Raw genomic sequence first — 20,315 nt, 5'->3', positions numbered from 1 at the left:
TCTGTGTACTCCAGCTACTGAAGTCTAATCTGTGACTAAGAAACCTTTGGTGGCAGAAGGGGGAAGAGGTAATTTAAAAAAATAAGTCCATCCCATCCTCAGAAATGTACTGAAGGCTTTAACACAGAGTTTGGGTTTCTGTTGGGTTTGTTTTTTAAATCTCCGGGGTTATTGAATTCATGGGGCTTCTCTGGCTCAGAGTGCAGTGATCAGCAAAGCACCTCTGGACTCCCTGAGCACTAGGGGAGTCTTTTGCATTTCACAGCTGATGAGATGACTCCCAAAAGGTAACGACTTTATCCTGCCTTCATATTAACAAACCCCCCAAGAGATCTCATTTTACTGGATTGGGAACTGATCTGGGGTGAGGGGAGGGGTTGGTATTTGTGTAAGTCAACCACATGTGTGATTAAGTAATGAGCTTTTTGTGGCTGTTTCTCTCTGCAGGATCACTAAGAATTTCTGCTTACCATAGCATCCTGGCATTAACTGTGCTCTCCAAACACAATGGACAAAACTGTTATTCCACCTCATCCCCAAACTATCCTGCCTGACCAGATTAGTTTTTTTTCTGGAACACCAATTAAGAGTCTGGGGTCATGAACGCAGTGAGGTGGTGTTGGAACTTTCTCACCAACGCTTCTCAAGGGCAGGATGCTCACTTTATAATGGGGCTGCTCCTTTCATGTGCAAGAGCGTGAGACGGTATTTCATACTGCAGCTTTAAAGAAATCTGGAAAGGACTCTCCCTTGGCACACAGCAGTGCTACTTCCTAATTAGACAGAGGGTTTGCTATTGAGAAGTGAAAAGATTCTGCTCCCCCCGAGCACATACATTGCTTCCACAGCATATATACTGCTTCCCAGCTGCTTTAGGAAAAAAGAGAGGCACAGGGCATTACAATCCTGCATGGCAGCAGCACCGCCATCAGGCCAGACTCCTACTTCATTTGTTTTCTGTGTTTTTCCTAAGACAATGAAAGTCGTAAAGCATGTGCTGAAAGCCAACTAGCTCCAACCTCACCTATTGGTCTCTGCTTTCAGCACCTAATTCTTGGCCCCCTACCCTACAAAGGCAGCTGCACACTTACCTGTGGCTGTCTTGTCTCCAGCCCATTCCTGCTTTTAAACCAGGTCAGGCCCTGTCCCCTAACCTTTACTATCTAGCGAATGTTGACCGCCATTTTACTCTATAGCAGTAACCAGCTAGGATCTTCTCTAATAAGGGCATCTAGTTATCTCTGAAACTTTTCTTTAATGCTTGTGAGATACAGTCCAGTACACACAGCTGGCACTCTACCGTAATGCATGTATTTCCAAACTAGTCTAGGGCCAAGTATCTGAGGAAGGGGGCATGCTTACTCACCACAAAGGATATATGCCAAGCCTACTAACGATGAAGACAACAGCAAACATAAGGAACAGGAGGTCACTCAGTTTTTGACACTTGCAATAGTTTGCCATTTTGGCAGCCTGCAAAAGAGGGACAAAGAGTGTTTACTCCAGTTATGATAACAACTGCAAAAGTCTTACACTGTGCATGAGCTGTGATGAGCAACTAAAATGCAAAGGAGACAAATTTTGATCAAATACATTGTTCTGCGATACAGTGACCTTGCTTCCTCTCTGTCCTGGTGTTGGTCAATTTCTTCAATAAGAAAATCCAGTAAGTGTTGCCTCTCACCTCTGCTCTTTTCCACCCAACTGTATCTCCCACATCATTCCAGTTTCAGACTCTCAGGTATCATTTGTAATCAAGGGATTAGAAATGTCCTCAGGCATCTCCCTCTGCTCCTCTCTCTCAGCTTTTAAGTACATTACCGTTTTCCCAGCCTAATGAAACACCCCACTGCCCCCCGACTGCACTTTTTCCTTCAGCTGCTGCCCATCTCCCTCCTCCCCTGTGGTCTCCAACCTCCTTGGGCCTACTGTCTATAAACATTGCCTCAATGTCTTCATTTCTAACTCTCTCTCTTGAATCCCTAGCCCTCTCCACCACCCAGAGACTGCTCTGAAGGTACTCAGAACCTCTCCTGGCCATGCATAAAGACCTCCACATTGAACTCTCTGCTGTTTTTGACTTGGCCTATCACTTCTTCCTGTTCCATCTGTTCCTCACACTCAGCTTTCATGACTTTATTCTTTTAGATATCTCATCACTTCTGATTGCTCCTGCACCAACACTTGATTGCTGCTCTTCTTCCCCTTTCCTGGGGTCTCCTGCACCAATCTGCACTCCCCTCCAATCCATACAAAGCACTGCTTCTAAAAGCAATCATCCTTGTGGAATACTCAGACCATGTCCCTCCCCACCTCAAATCCCCTCACTGGCTTCCTTTTGCCCTCTGCATCAGAGACAAGCTTCTGGTTCTCCATATCAAGGCCCTGTACGCCACCACCTCTGCCTTAATCCCAGCTCTCATTTCCTCCTACTTCTCTCCTGCTGCTTTTGCTTCTTGCAACTTGCTGTTCTACACATCCCTTTGGCATGCTTCTCCCACTCATCTCTGTGCATTCTTTTACGCTGGCTCTTAAGCCTGGAACTCCTTCCTTTTCCCTGTGTACCAAGCAACCACTTCTTCGTTCAAACCCCTCTTTAAAATACTTTTCTTCCCTGAAGCTCATCAACACTGATCCCGCAAAGAGAAAGAAATGTGTGTATAAATATATATAAAGATATCCGCATTGTTTTGAGATTGTTCATGTAGCTGAACAAAATGGCCTATTTTAGAATACATGCTTCTTGAGGAAGGGAAAATCTCTTAGTCTACAATTTGCACTACCCATACTGATGCCCCCCCAATAAATGATAAATAATAGTGCATCAAGAGCCTGATTCAATGCCCACTTTAATCAGTAGGAGACTTCTCATTGGCTTCTATAGGCATTGCATCAGACTCCTATACTTCTAAAGATGCATAAGGCTTAGGCTCATTAACATAGCAATAATAGTGAGAAAAACTACCACATGTACTGACTTAAAACCCTGCACAGAATGCAGAAATAAATTCAGATAATTTCTCGGAAGGGTGAGAAAGGCAGCACTGCTGCATTACATATGACCTTGTTAGCATCATGACGCTGAACCTGAAAAGTGTGAAACAGTCATGCTAAACAAACACCAGAGTTCAAATTCTGAGATGACCCTGAATAATCTGGCATTTGCATGACTTCAGTGGTTTTTCCATTTGTATTTATAATTTAAAGGTGATTTGCTGGCTTGCAGCAAACAAAGTAGGAAACTGAAGGGATACTGATAGTCTACCAGTGTAGACTAAAATAAGGCTTCGATGCTACCTAAAGATACCTACAAATTCATTCTCATCTGCTATTCAAAGTAATATTTCATGGCTGATCTTCAAATAAAGGAATGTTAACACTTTAGATATCAGCATATAAAGTAGAGTTATATTTACAATTCAGTGACTTTTAGACTGAAAGTCCAACTAGGAAGGAGGGACATATCTCCCAGGCAGAATAGAATAGAATTTGGTTTCATGTGCTTTTGTATTTACCCCCTTGTGCTGGGATCATGCCAGATTTCAAACTAAGCAGGGATGAGCTGAGTCAGTGCTTGGATGAAAAGACTGCAGAAAGTGGTGAGGGTGATTTGTTAGATGGAATTTGTCCATCTGAGTCAATAATGAGCAAAACAAAGTGTGGAAATGATGTATGCTGCTGGAGGCACTTGCTTTTGGAAGTCAGTCACTTAAAACTAAGGCCCTGGGCACTTGTGGTCATTAACAATCCCATGACACTTTCAGTAAGAGTAGGCACAATTCAGGTAATTATACTCTCCTAAATTCCCCTGCAGCTTCAATGGAGTGTATAAAGATCCTTCTTCACTTGCTGTCCTAAAATTGTAAAACAGCTGCTGGTTTCTACCCTAGTGATGATTGAGTTTCATATATAACCTCTCTCCCAAGCCTGTTGCGAGATTTTTAAAAACCCTGGCTCTTTTTTAGAGGTACAATTTCGTGAGTATAAATGAGAGGTTACAGACATCTACCTAACTTAGAGTTCTTATCAATCAGGTAGCAAGCTCTCTATCTACCTTCACCTATGCCAGTGAACATGCCATACAGGAGGCCAGATTTTTAAAATTAGTCATTCATGTTAGTAAAGCACTTAATGATTCTCAGATGAAAGAAGCGTAAAGGGTTGTTCTTAAGTTCTTACAGACAGGGCCCCATGAACTATGTGGCAAGCAGGACCTAAATCCTGCTTTCTGTGCATTCTGGTGAAGCAGCCCAGAAATTCTATGGAAGCTTCATTTCAATTAAAACACAAAACAAAAACAGTTTTCAAATGAAATAAATTTGAAAATAAATAACAGAATCTGTGCAGTGGCCCTTTCCTGATTTATTCTGATACTTAATACAATTTATTTTATACTACCCAATCGCTCTGGGCTTTCATATGCCAAAGGATTTCCATTGACAACATATAATTGTTGAGGGTGTCAAGGGACAAGCTGGAGGTTCTGGTAGGTGAGTACATGTTAGTTGGGCATTTTAGCCCTGTGGTGAGGTGAGAGACAATTTGGGATCATGAGATAAGGACATTTGCTAGATGTTTCTGCGAAAGTGATTAGCAGTTAATATTCTGACATTTAAACTGTCATCTTTAGACTTCAGACCTAACAACCCACTGAGACGAATGGGGCAGTTCACACTTCTCAGAGCTATTATTTTAGACTTGGATTCTGCAGCACAATTCAGTGGCCAGGGTGACAATTCCACAGCACAGTTCTGTGGCCTCTCCGAGTCATAGAACTTCTGGGACCCTTGTTTTAGAAGTTCAAAATATAATTATGAGGTTACCACAGAGCATTTTACAATCCAAAATTATATACCATCAGTGTAGTTGCTATATAGGCATGAGACACATTAGACACTTCACTCAGCAGTAATTCTCACCCAGCCCTTGTATATCATAGTGACAGAAGGAATTGTTTGGCCTGGACACAGAGTGTATCCCCTATTCTCTTTGAAAGGTGTCATGGGAACTGTACCTCCCCTTACAAGGCAACCAGAATTTGACAGAAAAGGGTACAGTTTAACATGTCACCTAAAGAATGACACCATCTATGCTAGAGCAGTATAAAACTATTTGTTTTCACAAATGTGTACCAGAACTGAAAGTTTCACGGTATTAATGAATTTGAGCAAAGCAAGGGCATATTTTCAAAGGTATTTAGGTACTTAAAAATGCAGATAGATGGCTAGTGGGATTTTCAAAAGCACTTGCTGGTTAGGCAACCTAGCTTCCATTGGTGAGTTAGATGCCTAACTCCTAATGAAATCAGGTTAGGCACCTAATGTGTTCAGGCACTTCTGAAAATCCCACTAGATGTCTAAGTACCTTTGAAAATCTGGCCTGAAATGTCCACATTTCCACCAATGTGAACAGTATTTTGCAGTGTCAAAAACTCTTCCACCTTCAGAGAAATTTTTCTTTTGGGCATACACCATTATGAATTTGCCCCTACAGGCAACCAGCATTTTCTGCAGCCAAAATAGAATTTTGTGGCAAAACTGCTTTTCATTTCTACAGAATATCAGAGGTGACAATAGCAAATGCTTTGCTGACCTAACAAGTCAAGACCGTATACCAACTTTTCCTCTGGTGAGATTTGTTTTCCCCTGAACAGCCCTTCCCCTAGTACTGCTTTGTAGTCAGCAGCCATTATCAGTTCAAGTTCATTGGTAAGGAATTGGAATAATGACCTTCAAGTCTAGAAGAAAGAATGCTACCAACTCAGTCATATTGATACTTGCGACAAATGTTTTTCTGGTGTTAAGCATGGTTCTCTTCCCTCATATTTTAGATTGTCTTTTATTTATTATTTTTATTAAATAATAGCAGTTCAAATAAAAAAACAAACAAACCCCAGCATTTTTGCTGAACTTCTTGCATCTGTCATGCCAGGATATCAGCAATTTCTATTTAATTGTCTTAGAAAGATTACTAGTGACTGGACTGTACAATCAAGCAAAAAAAAAAAAAACCTGTTTCCCTTCAGGTTATAGTTTTCATCAGTTAAACAGTGTAGCATATAGATATCTTTAAAATCTACCTTTCAAGTATTTGGGTGATTGTCAATAGATTGTATAGTGCCCAGGCCCTTGGTGGCTCTGAAACAAACAAGCCCTTTCAAAAGTGGCTTTTCGTGGTAAGGGTAAGAGAAGTGGAGTCAGTGCTGGTGAATTCATAGCTAAATGAATGTAGACCCATAAACGTTTCTAACTTACAAGGCTGGATTCTCCATTGCCTTTCACCTTGTGTAGTCAAGTACACTGATACAAAATAAATTTACAACACTACCAGACCAGAACCAGCAGTTTAGACCCATTTTGTATTCACCTTACACAGGTGTACATGACTTCACAAGGTATAAGGCAGTGGAGAATCTGGCTCACAGTGTGGCGGTCAAGACAGTCTTGTTTTATAAAAGCAGTTGCAATTATCCTGTTACAAAGTATCATTTTAGATAAATAAATGCTAAGGCTTTGATCCTGACCTGCAACCAAGGCAGCTCATGGGTGTGGGTTCAAAGGTGGCTTTAAACCTCTTCTGTGATCTTCTCATCCAAAATGCATACTGAGGTAGGTCCAAATCCCGGCATAAATTAGAGCAGCCTGACAGCTGACATTTACAGTGGTTGCTCACAGCTATAAGGGTATGTCTACACAGCAATTTAAGTCCAGGTCTGAGGCTGGGCTCAAGTCAACCCCCCTTTCATCCACACTGCAGATGTGCTAACGTAGGGCTCAGACGCAAAGCGCTAGGACCCTGCAGGGCTCGAGGGTCCGAGCCCACGTTAAGCTGGGACCTAAGGTCGAGCCCTATTCCTTTCCTGTGTACATGTGGCCCTGGCTTGACTAAGGCTCCGGAAGTCCTCTGGATGCATCTCAGAGTTCCTGGCGGTAGAGGAGCAGTGCTGCAGGCAGCCACAGGCTCCATTACTGCCTGGCTGAGCACACTCCCACTTCCTGCTCTGGCTCCTGCTCACTGTTGTGCAGAGCCAGCCCGGAACAGGAAGCAAAGTTGAGAGGCGGGAAGCAGCTCCCAGGATGTTGGGAGTCATCCCTCCCCCAGCCATGCTGAGCCATGGGCTCTGCCACTTCCCCTCCCTGCAGGGTGGCGCTTGCTCCTGAATCCTCCCTGGGGCTGCGTGTGCAGGGGTGCCCGGGCAGTGTGCACTATGAAGATGGTGAGTGGAAGCCAGCCCCAAAATTTCCCCACAGCCTCCCAGGGATCCCTTATCCCTGCCTCCTAGGGTGCAGTGGGGGCAGGGATAAGGGATCCTTAGGGGGTGCTAGAGCAGACTGCACCCCAAGCCCTGGGAATACAGTTCACTCTGCCGCAGCGGGGAGCAGCCAGGCTGGGGTGTGTTTGTGTCTTTTTCCTCTGAAACCTGTTTTATGTCAAACTCCAAAACAAAACAGACCAAAATAAATAAAAAAACAACCAACCAAAACCACCAGCATTGAACATCCCAGTTTAAAAATGAAGAATCGCAAAGTTCCATTTTAATAGTTTGACAGCCCTGGAGACTGATGTCCTTATTACCCTCAGAACAGGTGCACATGGCATTTTCCTGCCACTGTGACTCAGCCTAGAGCTGGAGAGCCCAATTCTCAGATTAGATGTCATTTCAGTATAAAGCCTTCTCAAACTGCAGCCATTCTACTGAGATAGCCACTAATTATGCTGTATGTTCTCATGTGCTCCTTATGGGCTCCTGAGTCCCATCAATACCACTGCCACTGTTAGGAAACAGGGTGGGTAGTAGAGTTTTCCCACAGTGCAGCATATTCCTAGGGCCTGAGTGTTAACACTGGGGAGGAGGGAGAGGTGCTAGGCACTCTGGGATAAGTTTACTTTGGCTTGGGTTTGTGCACTGCAGTGTGGACCCCAGAATCCTAGGTTCGAGCACGGGTCAGAAAATCCTTAACCTATGGTTAAAAAGCAATGTAGATGCTCAAGCCCAGGGTTTCCTGACACAGGCCAGCTGACTCAAGTCCCACCAACCCTAGGCTTATATTGCTGTGTAGACATAGCCTAAGGGTCCATTACAGCAGCTGGAGATTATCTGGGCATGAAGGAACTCTCACCATGCATTGTTTTCCCTGACCTCACCCTTAATACTGATGGCTGGATGGAAGGGGAGGCATAGGATCTGCTACAATGGCTCTACATCACCTCAGGATTCCTCTACACTGGGGCAATCTCCCAGTGGATAGATAAACCAGCTTTAAGGCACAAAAACATACAGTGTGTGATTTTTTTTAAAAGGTACATTACACTTTTGGCAAGAAAAAAATGATACTATTTTATGAAAGAAGTATGCTAATGATAATCATTGTTTTTATTTAGAATAGCCTCTGTCCTAGGAAAATACTTTTTTGTGCAGGCAACACAGATAGGATTGTACCCTTCTGTCCGCTAGCTAACAGAACATAGCATACCCAGTACAATCAGTAGTGTTGACTGACTTTTTGTACAGGATAGATCCTGATGGCACATGAACAATCTCACCTCCAGCAAAACGTCAGCTGAATCATGAAGACACAAGGTCAGGGCTCCCACTCGTGTCAAATTGGTTGCATATGAAAAGGATATCAAAATGACTGTTACAATGTGATGCGTAAACATAATGCTGAAATCCTAGAATGTCAAGAAGAAGAAGAAGAAAAACAGTGAGACGTGTAGCAGATTCAGCATCTTTACACAAATGGATGGGTGATTTTAAAGTTTAAACTCAGGATTAGAGGTTGCAATACTCAAAAACCTTGAATAATTCTCTTAACTGAGTGCACATTAAAATACACATAATTATGCATTTAATTTAAATTAAACAAAACAGTTACTGTATGTAGAGCAAAAACAAAAACAGATTATTAAGAATTATGTAGCATTTCTATTTCACAGTTCAGTGAATAAATCTAACGAAGTAAAGCTTTTACAGACAAAATTACTTATAAAAGGCATATGTGCATACCACTCAAATTACACCATTTCTCTTATGCCCTAGCAGCTTATAACATGCAAAACAATGCAGCCCAAAATCACTCATGTACAAGAGCTTAGACACTGTTTACAAGCTTTGCTTTGAGTGCACTTTCAGTAGATACAGAAACACAAACACATGTTTATATTGTATTAAAGGCCTCTCCTAGACTGCTCCCTGATACAGCCCCTCAGGTCTCTTAGCACCGAGGATCCCATTTCTAATATTTTTAAGAAACTGCTTCTTCTCTCCCATTCCATTCTACATGCTGTCACAGGGTGAGGTAGCCCTTTAAAGGAATCAGCTGACGCTGCAATGCTATGGATCAGGTGACAGCTTGAAGATCACCTAGTCTTCTTAAGAGCCAGCAAGTATCTCAGCTGCTGGTGAGAACTGCAGGAAGAAGGAAGGCTCTTTCAGGAGGCCTGGGATTAGGGGACAGAACTCAGTTCTGTGACTCCAGGTAGATGGCTGGTGGAGTGTAATCTAGCAAGGAGCAACGGCTCACTTGAGTCCTAGGCAGATGGCCTAAGGCGTGCAAAAGCTGTGAGGAGTAGATAGGCTCCTGCAGAAGACCCCAGATCAGGGCAAAAGGACTTGATAGAGATGTTGAACTTGTCTTAAATGTGTTTTATTTTGAGGAAATAAAGAAGAGGTTTGGAACTGTGCAGTGGGAGAGTGTTCTTTGGAGCATGGATGGGTGAGACAGCCCACAGGCTTACACATGCTAACGCCAGCGTCAGTGAAAATGCAGGCACTTTTCTGATCCTGTCATCCCTCAAGTCTCCATGGATCTCTCAGGGACCTGGATTTGATAAATCCTCTGTGCCAGGAGACCTGAATTTTGCCTCCTCAACAAATACAGCAGCTTCCAGTTCAGGTCAATAGTATATCCTCAGTTGTGAAATGGATAGGTTCTGTCAGTGCCCCTCCCATTCTCAATTGTTCAACCTCTAGATTGAGAAAAAGGAAGAGAACATGAGTTGCAAAGGAGTCCACAGGTTAATATAGTGGGATAAAGCACCTCACCTCACTGCCTCTGCTTCAAAAGTTCTCCCTTTCTCTTTATAAAATTATAAATATTTTATTTCCTTTTCCAAACAAGCCCTAATTCTCCATTGCCTTGCACCTTGTGCTGTCATTTATAGGTGCGCAAAGTGATCTTAAACTCACTCTGCACAGATATAAATGACCAGAGAAGGAGCAAAGGGGAGAATCTGGCCGAGACAGCAGAGCAGAAAACAGAACACAAGGAGCCTGATTCTCGTCACCTGCTCTGAAAAAACATCATGATGTTGGCCCATATGGAAGCAGTGACATCAGTGCTAGCATTTGCTTTTTGTAGATTCCAGGAATTACTATGACCTCATTCCACTATTAATTGCAAGGAAAGCGAAGAGTAAAATATGACAAAACATTTTCCCTTTGGGCATGTGAATTCTGTTTGTACCTTACAGTACAAGTAGCATGTACAGAATGATCTAAAAAATCTGCAGCACATTCTTGCCTGAGAAGTCTCCCTAGTATTAACAATGAGCGGATACCACTCCCCACTCTCCACTTTATTGGAAAACATTCACAAGTACTCTGGGTGTCCTACAATCTAGAACTGGATATTACTAGTAAGTCCACCACGAGGCTGAAAAATAATGCTAAAACCAGACATTTGTGTTGTAGTTTGATAATTGTTTTGGGAGGAAGAAATACAAGCTTGAATTATTTATGGATTTTTTTCAAACAACATTATGGTCCCTGACATTAAGGCTGCTGACTGGAGCACAGTGAAAGATATTCTGCAGTCATCTCAAAATACTGCCTTAATTTCAATTTCTTAAGACAAATAGAACACAAAGTAAGGAAAGCAGGATTAAATGTTGCTTCACATTGCAAGGGTCTTAATGATCAAAATAGAGAAAAATGGTCTGTCTTTCTCACATTCAATACCAGTCCAGATATTTATGGCCATCCAGTTGAAAATTTAAGCCTTCTATAATCAAATTAGTGAAGCTTTTACCTTTCCCCCAAATATTAGAAAAAGCGTGGCTAGGAAAATAATGCGGTCTCTGAGGTTTCCACATTGACATATCATGCCTTGTTTCCTTACACGTTTCAGTTACGTGTGGTACGGAACTGCCTTTTGATTTCACTGCCAATGGCAATTAAGTTAGTACAGACTCAATCCAAATGCAGGGATAAGTCAAGCAGAAAATCATATCTGCTTTTGTAGCTGCCACATCCATGCTTGTAAAAATACTAGATTTTTCAGTCTCTTTTTGGAACTCTTTAAGGAGTTCTTGACCATTTGTATTGTGTGTCAGAGACCTTAAGATTCTTGAGCAATAGCATCTTTATTTATTATCTACTTATGGATCAGCTGTCCAGTGGACTGTTTCCTTCACGTAATTCACTCTCTCTTTTAAAAAAGTTTTATCTGTCTTATTCTCTTTTTATAGTATATAAGAAGTACCACAAGACGGATGGAATAGAACCTTGGGTTTGTGGCAGGGTCGGATTCCCCATTCCCAATTAAGGTACCACAGTGTTGGCCAAGCCATTATTTGATCTGCCAGCAGAATCTGGTAGCAGGAAATCCACTCACCCTATGCAAAATACAGATACTATGGGGAACATTCAGAATACCATCAGTGGCCACTTTGCCCCTCTTTTAGATCTACAGGACACGAGTAGAACTCTAGGCCATGAGTGGGGAGATTTTAGGGATGAGCCCATATCCAAAAAGCAAAATCTGGGTGGCATCAGAGATTGACAATCTAACAAGAAAAAAGGAAGCATATCTTAAATCTGAACACAGCACTGAGCAGAATAACAAATACAAGGAACTAGAATGAATGGTCAACAAGGAACTAGAATGAATGGTCAAAAAGGCTAAGAAAAACTGACTCGAGAGGTGAAGAGCTTGAAAAACAATTTCAAAAAAGTAATGCAAGATGGCTCTTTCAGAGAGTTAGATTACTATCAAAGTTAACACCTGTAATCGATGGCCTAAAATTCTTCTCTATGGAAGCGTGCATGTCGAGAGAGGCCATGGACATCTAAGGACAAAGTGGTATAACACTGTATATAAAACCACACACAATCCCCCAACAGACTCAAATGGCAACTCAAAACAGACATGGATGGAAGATGCTCATAACCTCAGCCCTACCCCATCCTGACATTGCAAAAAGGAGATGATAATGATTATATTATACATATTCTATAGGGCTTTTTGAATCCCTTATTCTATAGGTCAAATTCTAACATCATTTACATGCAAACAAAACCAGATCACTGGGGATGCAGACATTTGTAAGGGCAGGATTTGGCCCTCTATTTGCATCTATGTTTGTGATTTTAAACTTCTTCAAAAATTTTAACTAACAAAATAGTTTGTGTCCCTTGTAGAACTGATCCAACACATCACAGAGAATATATTTTTGCAGGATGTTCAAAAGGGAGGAACCTTCCTCTCTGGAATTTGCTTCCCTGTTGGTCAGACAGAATGCAAGCCCAGGGATTTTTAGGATCCCCATGCAAAGCTCACTTGTGAATTCCAGCCCTTCCCTGATTGTGACTGGAGGAGTTCATTTTATTTGGAATTTATTGTTGCATAGCTTGTACCATCCACACACAAAGAACCTTTCTGATGGAAACATATTTATAAATAAGTAAATAAAATAATATTTTAACACCAAAAGATAGTTTTTAAATTGTGTATGTACAGAAATAGTTTATATTCAACGAGGCACTCTGGAAGTGAATTGTACTGTGTGAAACTGTGGCATATTGAGTGAGAGGGTCATTCATTAGTGAAACTGAGCAGTCTTTTCACATGAATTGCCCAAAAGTTTACTCAAATACTTTGTATTTCATCATGTCAGACTGTTTCTTTCCTTTAAAAGGCCATGAGGTTTCCAAAGAGGCCCTCTTAAGTTATGTTTGAAGTGTCTCAGACATAGAACAGCAACAGTGTGGTGAATTAAAACAAGCAAACAAAATATATTAATGGAGCCAGAGGATATTTCCCACTGGATTATGGATGGAATTTTCCAAAGTGACTGGGGAACTCACATACCACTGAAAGTCAATAGGACTTCTGCTCCTTTGTCATCAGGGTGTTCTGGAAAAATTCCACCCTCTATTGAGCTTGTTCCATTAATACAATATATTAAGGATGAGGGGAGGGGGTTGTTGGGGGTTTTTTTTGGGGGGCGGGGGGGAGAATCTCACTTAGTTTCAAGTCTTCAACCATAACAGTTCCATCCTAGTCACCCAAGCTCCACAAGATCAGCGCAACGTGCATTTTTTCTCTCTGAGACTAAACACATCACTGTGTTTCTTCCTCCTTTCACCAGGGTATGCAGAAAGAGTTCCAAGGACTAACTATAGACATTGTGAAGCAGATTGCTCATGAAATATAGTTATAAACTTTCCATAAACATAACACACCATGCAGGGTAATTAGCAGCTACAGTTTTTTTTAAATGAATGGAGAAGATCTGGGCACTGCTAAGCCACCTGAAAACATATAACATTTGTAATCACTAAAGTACAATTTTCACAATCTTTCATTGATCCAGGAAAGCATGGATTGAGGTAGCAATTTTACAAAATCCCTTAGGCTGACCTTAATAAACTATATTTATCTCAGAATACACTTCTGCCATGCTACCAACACACACGTACATAAATTTCACTGATTCAAAACTAACTGATGCTTTCTGACAGCCATAAGATTCTTAACCGATATGGTTTTCCTCTTACTGTTTGTGCCCTTTAAAAGTGGAATCTGGGAAGCAGCACAGAGGTGTAAAAATCATAACTCTGCTGCAGTCTTTGTAAACTGAAAACACCTTAAGGTTAGAAAATTATTACAGCGATACAGTAGAAGATTATGATCAAACATGCCATTATGAAAGTATAAAAGTTAATCTACCCTGTTTCATTGCCTTAACTGAATGCTGATGCTATGTAGTGAGCAAAATAGTTAGATTTTTGTCCATCTCTTTTCAGTCACTCAGAGATAATCTGATGGAATTGGGTAACAAACAAATAAAGACAAAACAGGTATTTGAAAATCAGCAAGCCCACGGGAAGTCATTTTCAAGTCATGAATTTGCTACATGGGAGGAATAACGTAGAGATGGAAATAGTGAGTGCATTTCCCTCACGACGCACAAAGTGAAAGACCAGTGTCGGAATGATGCCAGCGCTGAGCACCAGCACTGCAGCTCCAGCACCAGGCATTGAAAGAGGTCAGACAAAATGAAAGTGGGCAGCGGAATTCCAGCAGGGACTCAGATGGCAGAAATAACTGCCATGGCATTTCTAATCACTCTGTACTATGACACCATTGCTGTGGCATTCAAAACTTCTTAGAAAGAGATCCAAACTTACATAAGGAATTAATTTTCCCCCTGTTAAAAAAAATAGCAACAGATTTCTCAGGCTGAGAACTGGAAATCTGCCACCTATAAATGTCCATGAAGTACTCCAATAATGTCTTGTATTGGGTGGCAAACTTCACATTCCTTCTAGCCACGCAGCTAGACACAGGAGAGCTGTTTGTAGATTCTGTCTTCTAATATTCATTAGCTATCCCTTATAAAAGTAGCAGTCACAAATAGCGACAGTATGAACAGCAACTATACGTCACAGAATCCCAGAACAAAGCTTTAGAAAATGCAATACCAAATTTGCAATGTGCAGGATGTTTCCCATTGGCTTGTTTCTTAGTGAGACTTTTTGATTTAGTGGTCGAACTATTTCAGAAGGTTTTAGACACTGTAGTCTTTGATAATTGAATATTCAAATTGTAGTGACCTCACAACGAACCAACACTCACTCGATGATATTTCTTCTGTATATGAGGGTCAACAGTGTAAATATCACAACTCACACTATGGGCCTGACCCCTCCCTCACCACTTTTATTCCAGTGTGATTCCCATTGGCTTCAGCAGATTAACACCTGATTTGCACCAAGTTAGTGGAGTCTGAGGCTCAGCGTGTAATCATTTGGGAACAGAAAATTGTTACAATTTCCAGTTCTCAGCCTGAGAAATCTGTTGCTATTTTTTTTTAACAGTGGGAAAATTAATTCCTTATGTAAGTTTGGATCTCTTTCTAAGAAGTTTTGAATGCCACAGCAATGGTGTCATAGTACAGAGTGATCAGGCTGTAACTGATGAAAGATATTTCCCTTGTAGATCTCAGGGTTTAAATGCTATTAAACAGATGCTGAAAACCAAAAATGAAGTTAAGACCTGTTTGTTCATTTGTCTTTTTTCATAAAGTTATCTTGCTCTCAGTTATGCTCATGCCAGTTCATTGACTCCAGTGGAAGCGTAACTTAAGAGCAAAATTGGACCTGAATCTGTACAATTAGAAGCCACAAGGCTCTTCAGCATCCTAAGACCAGAGAGGACCTTCAAAGTTCATACATATCACTCAGAGGTCACTGGTAATGAAAGCCATGTACACAGGACAAAAATAGAAGCTAAAGGTCTGGGCACAGGCCATGGTGACCAAAACTCACTCAGACACATAGAAAATAGGCAAGGTTTAAATGTCGTACCCCCAAAAGGACAAACAGAGAAGAGGGGAGGGGAGGGAGAGAAAGCATTGAGCTGCAGTCCTTCATTGTGGCTGACCTTTGCTGTATATTGCAAGTTCAGTGCCCGTAAAGTCCATTCACACCTACATTGCCAGACAGAAAGGTTAGATATCCACAAGCACACACAAACTTAAATAAATAGAATAGTCAATTTTACCCATGTAAATTGTGTGCCAAAGCCTGCATTCCCGACATCAATGGAAGTTTTGCCCAAGTAAGTATACAGGGCCTGATGCAAAGCCCACTGAAGTCAATGGAACTTTTTTTATTGACTTCAAATGAATTGGACCCATAGAGGTAAATTGTACAACCAATAGACAGCAGAACCACTCTCAGCATTCCACTCCATAAGGCAGTTCCAGGTGCAAGAAGGCTGCATGGGGGAAAATTCTGCCTCCCTCTGAGACTCAATCCATGCAACAGTGTGGGGCCAGAGAATGGATGTGCCCAGAGGGGAGCAGCTCTGCTAGTTCTCTGTATCCTGGAGCATGAGAGGCTAGATCTCAACCTGACCCCTCAGGAGAGACCTGGCCTTTGTGCTATGGGCAGGTTTTGGCCTTAGAGTAAGAACTTCAGGAATGGGCCCTGTTTGCATGCACAGAATCCAGAACAGCGAGCAGTAATGAGTGGTTAGATGCTCAGCTAGTCAATCTGGGTATGGATCTACCTGTCTGATCAAATGTGACAACTCTCTAAATCATGGGAGAAATGGACACATTACTTGCCCCCAAGAGGTTTCAAATTAGGAAAGTTTTTGAACATCACAATGGACCTTTTGAAAGCTGCATTTTAACACTGTTATATAGTGTTCAGTACTTTCCCACTTTTTATATAATCTAAGATGTTAGCAGGCATTTTAAAAAAAATGCATCCAGGTCAGCATTCCATAGTTTTGCAATTATGACATTCCTCCCCCCAGAGGTGCACAGAGAAGGCAGAATAAAGATATAATTGAGCAGCACATAAGGCTAAATACATGCAGTGGGACTGCTTAGATATAATGACACATTTCTGCAGGAATAACCTGAATGATATTGTAACATTGCTGCAGAGATTTGGTATTGGTTTTCATATTTGCAAATGGTTATGTCCTTCCTACTACTGGTGCTTTCACGTATCGTATTTGGATTGTATTCTTCTCCGCTGTCAGACTCTTCTGCTGAGCCATGTTTCTCTACACCTCTGTTTCGGGATGAGTAAAGTTGTATTGATTTCAAGCCACTGACTGATTGCACATGTAGTGACTGTAAGTAGATTGGGCACTCGGAGCAAACGGCATATATGTCTGTGTCAACTCTTCTGTTTACACTGTATCATCTAACAAAGATTTGAGATTCTTGGACATTTCCTTGGGCTTCCTGATTCTGGAGAGAAACTTTGCAGATGCTGGAAATGGAGTATTTTCCTTGCTGAAACAAACACAGACTAGGATTCCCAGCTGTACACTGTGGTTCCAGGGGGAGGATTCATTTTCTTGAGGACACTCTTTATTCTCTGCTTCGTTTCCCAGAAATATGGTCTTGTTAGAATTAACTGCCCCATTAAACAGGGATTTTTCTTTTAAAATTATGGGTTAGGCTGTGATCATTTAATTAAAAACTGTGTCAACAGGGGGATGGGCAACCTTAATACAGACATTTTCTTACTTTTCAGTGATTGACTTTGCAACCTAAATAAAGTTCTTTTAACAGTTTTTTTAAAATGTAATTTCCTTATTCCTTTAAAGAAAAGAAACAAAAATAAATTCTATCCTATGCAACTTTAACACATTACAATAATCCGAAGCACAACATTAACATTGTATTTTAGACCATTACTGTAGAATACAGCACAGGGTTTTTATTGTTGTTGTTCTTTTTGGTTTTGTTATGGATGACCATTGTGCAATTCTTGCTGCCTGTTGAAGGAGAAGGAAGGGAAAACAAAATGGAACAGGCTGCCATTGGTACTGTTCAATAGCATTCTCATATGGACAGCCAGCACCGACAATGTGGTTCTGCAAGGTTAAAGGTTCTGGTTAAAAGCCCATCTGCTTTGTATAACAGGCAAGTTCCCAAACGATGACTTAAAGATGGACACATTGGGAATGGATTTATTTCACAGTCTATGCAGTTTTCCAACTTCAAAATTTCTTTTCCCCATTACACAGAAAATAAAAGACACTGGGTTTTGTTTCGCACATATGGTTAGTTATAGCTATATACAAAAGATATGAAGCTTCTTGAGGTTTTCATCTGTAAAGGAAAGATTGATACTGTAGTATCAATTTAATATCAGATACATTTATATGCCTTCATTTTGTCTTTACAGGGAGATGAACTCAAAGTTCTCATGAATCTTACCCCAGATGGTCTAGTAAATTCACAGCAGCATCTAGCTCTGATACTGATGCTCTTATCACATCATGTCAAGTGAGTACACCACAGTTTATTGATCATCAAGAGACAACACAATCTCTGATGTGAGAGTAGCAGATTATCAATTGACATTGTGGCCCTTTGCCACTGAATATTAGATTACTGTGGGCTGCTTCAGCAAGGTGCAGGAAATGGCACATCCCACTGCCCAGGAACTGAATGACGTGCCCACTTTAACATCAGTATCACAACGGTGAACATCTACAGTAGCTTGCAAATGGAAATAACTTGTGTCTAGCACAGTACATAGCGACAGGGTTGCATGCTACCCAAGAGTCAATGAAAGTGTGCGTTTACAGCCCCATCAAGTTTTTACACTGATTGTTCTTACCTTTCTTTTGATGTCCGTGAACTGAGAAAACATTAAGGACCAATAGAATGACAACTCAACTATGTAGTAGTAATGAAGGTCAGGCATCAGCGGCTGAAAAAGGAAGGTTTAAAAAGATTGAGAAAGTAATTTGTTTTATAAATACTAAACTCCACAAGGAGAGGGGAAATTGCAGACAGACTACGGGCTAATCTTCCTATCTGGGGCAGTTCTGACGGGTGCCTGTTCCAAGCACTATAGCTCTGTGAGAAGAAGCCCCTCCTCATCTGTTACTTACGCTTCTTTTTTATGTTTAGATCCTGATAACTGAGCTATACCCCTTCCCTTCAATGCCAGTAAGACAGGCCCTAGATCTTTAGGTACCTAGAGCAGAAATGTTTCTGGCCAATTTTGAACACGGCACTTTTCTCATATGCAGCAAAGGAATGTTTGATTATACAATTGTCTCCTGTTGGTTTCCAAATCAGCTGCATCCAATTTAGAGTATACCAAAAGCTGCAGATGCACAGTGAATTGGGAAGAAATGGCTCCAGTGAACAGTCTTACCTCTGTGTGTTGACACCATGGTGGGATTAAAGAAGTGCTGTCAACACCACCATGATGAAAGTTATACCAGTCTTTCTAATGTAATCTGTTCTTACGGGGTCTAAAAATGACCTATGAACATACCATCTTTTGGAGGACATGAAGCAATTTGTATAGATTAAATCCATTCAGATCCCTTTGGCCTACAACACAGAAAAAAGCAGGGCCCCTACCCTTACCAGCAGCCAAGGAGTGCTTGACGCAGCTGAGAAGGGCAGAAATGTAAAGAGGCTTAAAGTCTGGTCCCAGACATAAATTAGAGCAGACTGGGGGCGACTCTAATTTACACTCAGCCATGCCCATTTCCTGCTCATCACGTCCCCTACATCAATGAAAGGGAGGGGTTCTGGGATAGGAGATGTTACTGCATTTTTATGCCACTGGAGGACTGCCCTGGGCAGAGAGAATCCTTGAGCGGCCAGAGTCACCAGGTTTAGACCAGTTTTGCACTGGAGGACCACCCAAAGTTGTTGCAGAGCAGGGCAAAATCTGTCCTACATATGTAGTTTTGATCATCATTTCTATTCTATAACACAAACAGATTTCTTCTTTTAAAATCTTTTCATGTCAATAAATCTTTATTTTCATGTATTTCTTCATATTTAGAAAACCCTCTTTAGGTGCCTAGCCAATGCTCTGGGATAATTGTTTTTCCTGCTTTGTAAAACACAATAACTTTTTAAAAAGTGCTTAAATTTACTGGTTGGGGTTTTTTTAAGTTTCAATTATGTCAATCATACAGATAATGCAAAAACTCAATTGTTGCCATCACCAGGTCTGCTTGCCCATTTTTAGACAATCTTTTCTAGCTTTGTATTAATTTGCTTAGTTTTTAATGTAATGCAGGTAAAAGGTACCTGGTTGATAATCCTAGAATCCAAAGGCATGGGGAGTTGGATGGTATGCTCTCTCCAGTTTCCCCACCAATGAAGGAACAATTCATATGTGACTAAGGGTAGTTCATTCTCTCTGGCCCATTCAGTCTTTGTCTGCTCTGCTGACATTGCCAGGAAGGGGGTTGATTAGCGGCAGTTTTTTAAACTTAATTCTGATATATGGACTAAAAAGGAAGCTGGAATTACAGCCAAAATCTCTAAAGAATTTACAAGGAAAATTTGTATTAGAAGAATTTTTAGGATTGTTGGTTGTTCTCTATTGATAAATTTTTCTAAACCCAAGAATCAAGATAATTTGGGCGGCGGGAACCTCCACACTGTAAGGATGTCCCAGTTTTCATCTCATAACAAATGCATAACAAAAGTAGAGAACTTGATCAGTTCCAATGTTAGTTCCTGATCCTTAACTTCAATAGTGCGTAAAGTGAGGATTTGGGCCTTAGCCAATCAAGTGA

General features: G+C 41.2%; 1 protein-coding gene across 2 annotated transcripts in view; it reads right to left on the bottom strand.

Annotated features, from left to right (window-relative positions):
- Positions 1–20,315, bottom strand: part of CERS6 (ceramide synthase 6) — a 217,068-nt gene that overhangs the window by 26,953 nt on the left and 169,800 nt on the right. For both annotated transcript variants that reach the window (XM_048869580.2, XM_048869582.2), the window contains exons 6-8: positions 18,380–18,472; positions 8,545–8,673; positions 1,367–1,473 (exon numbers count right to left, since the gene is read on the bottom strand). In XM_048869580.2, coding sequence (XP_048725537.1) covers positions 1,367–1,473; positions 8,545–8,673; positions 18,380–18,472 — 329 coding nt within the window. The remainder of the gene's footprint in view (positions 1–1,366; positions 1,474–8,544; positions 8,674–18,379; positions 18,473–20,315) is intronic.

This window comes from Caretta caretta, chromosome 11 (assembly GCF_965140235.1).
Source record: "Caretta caretta isolate rCarCar2 chromosome 11, rCarCar1.hap1, whole genome shotgun sequence".
Lineage (NCBI taxonomy): Eukaryota > Metazoa > Chordata > Testudines > Cheloniidae > Caretta > Caretta caretta.
The sequence above is the reverse complement of the archived record's forward strand: the minus strand, read 5'-3'. Positions and strand labels throughout refer to the sequence as shown.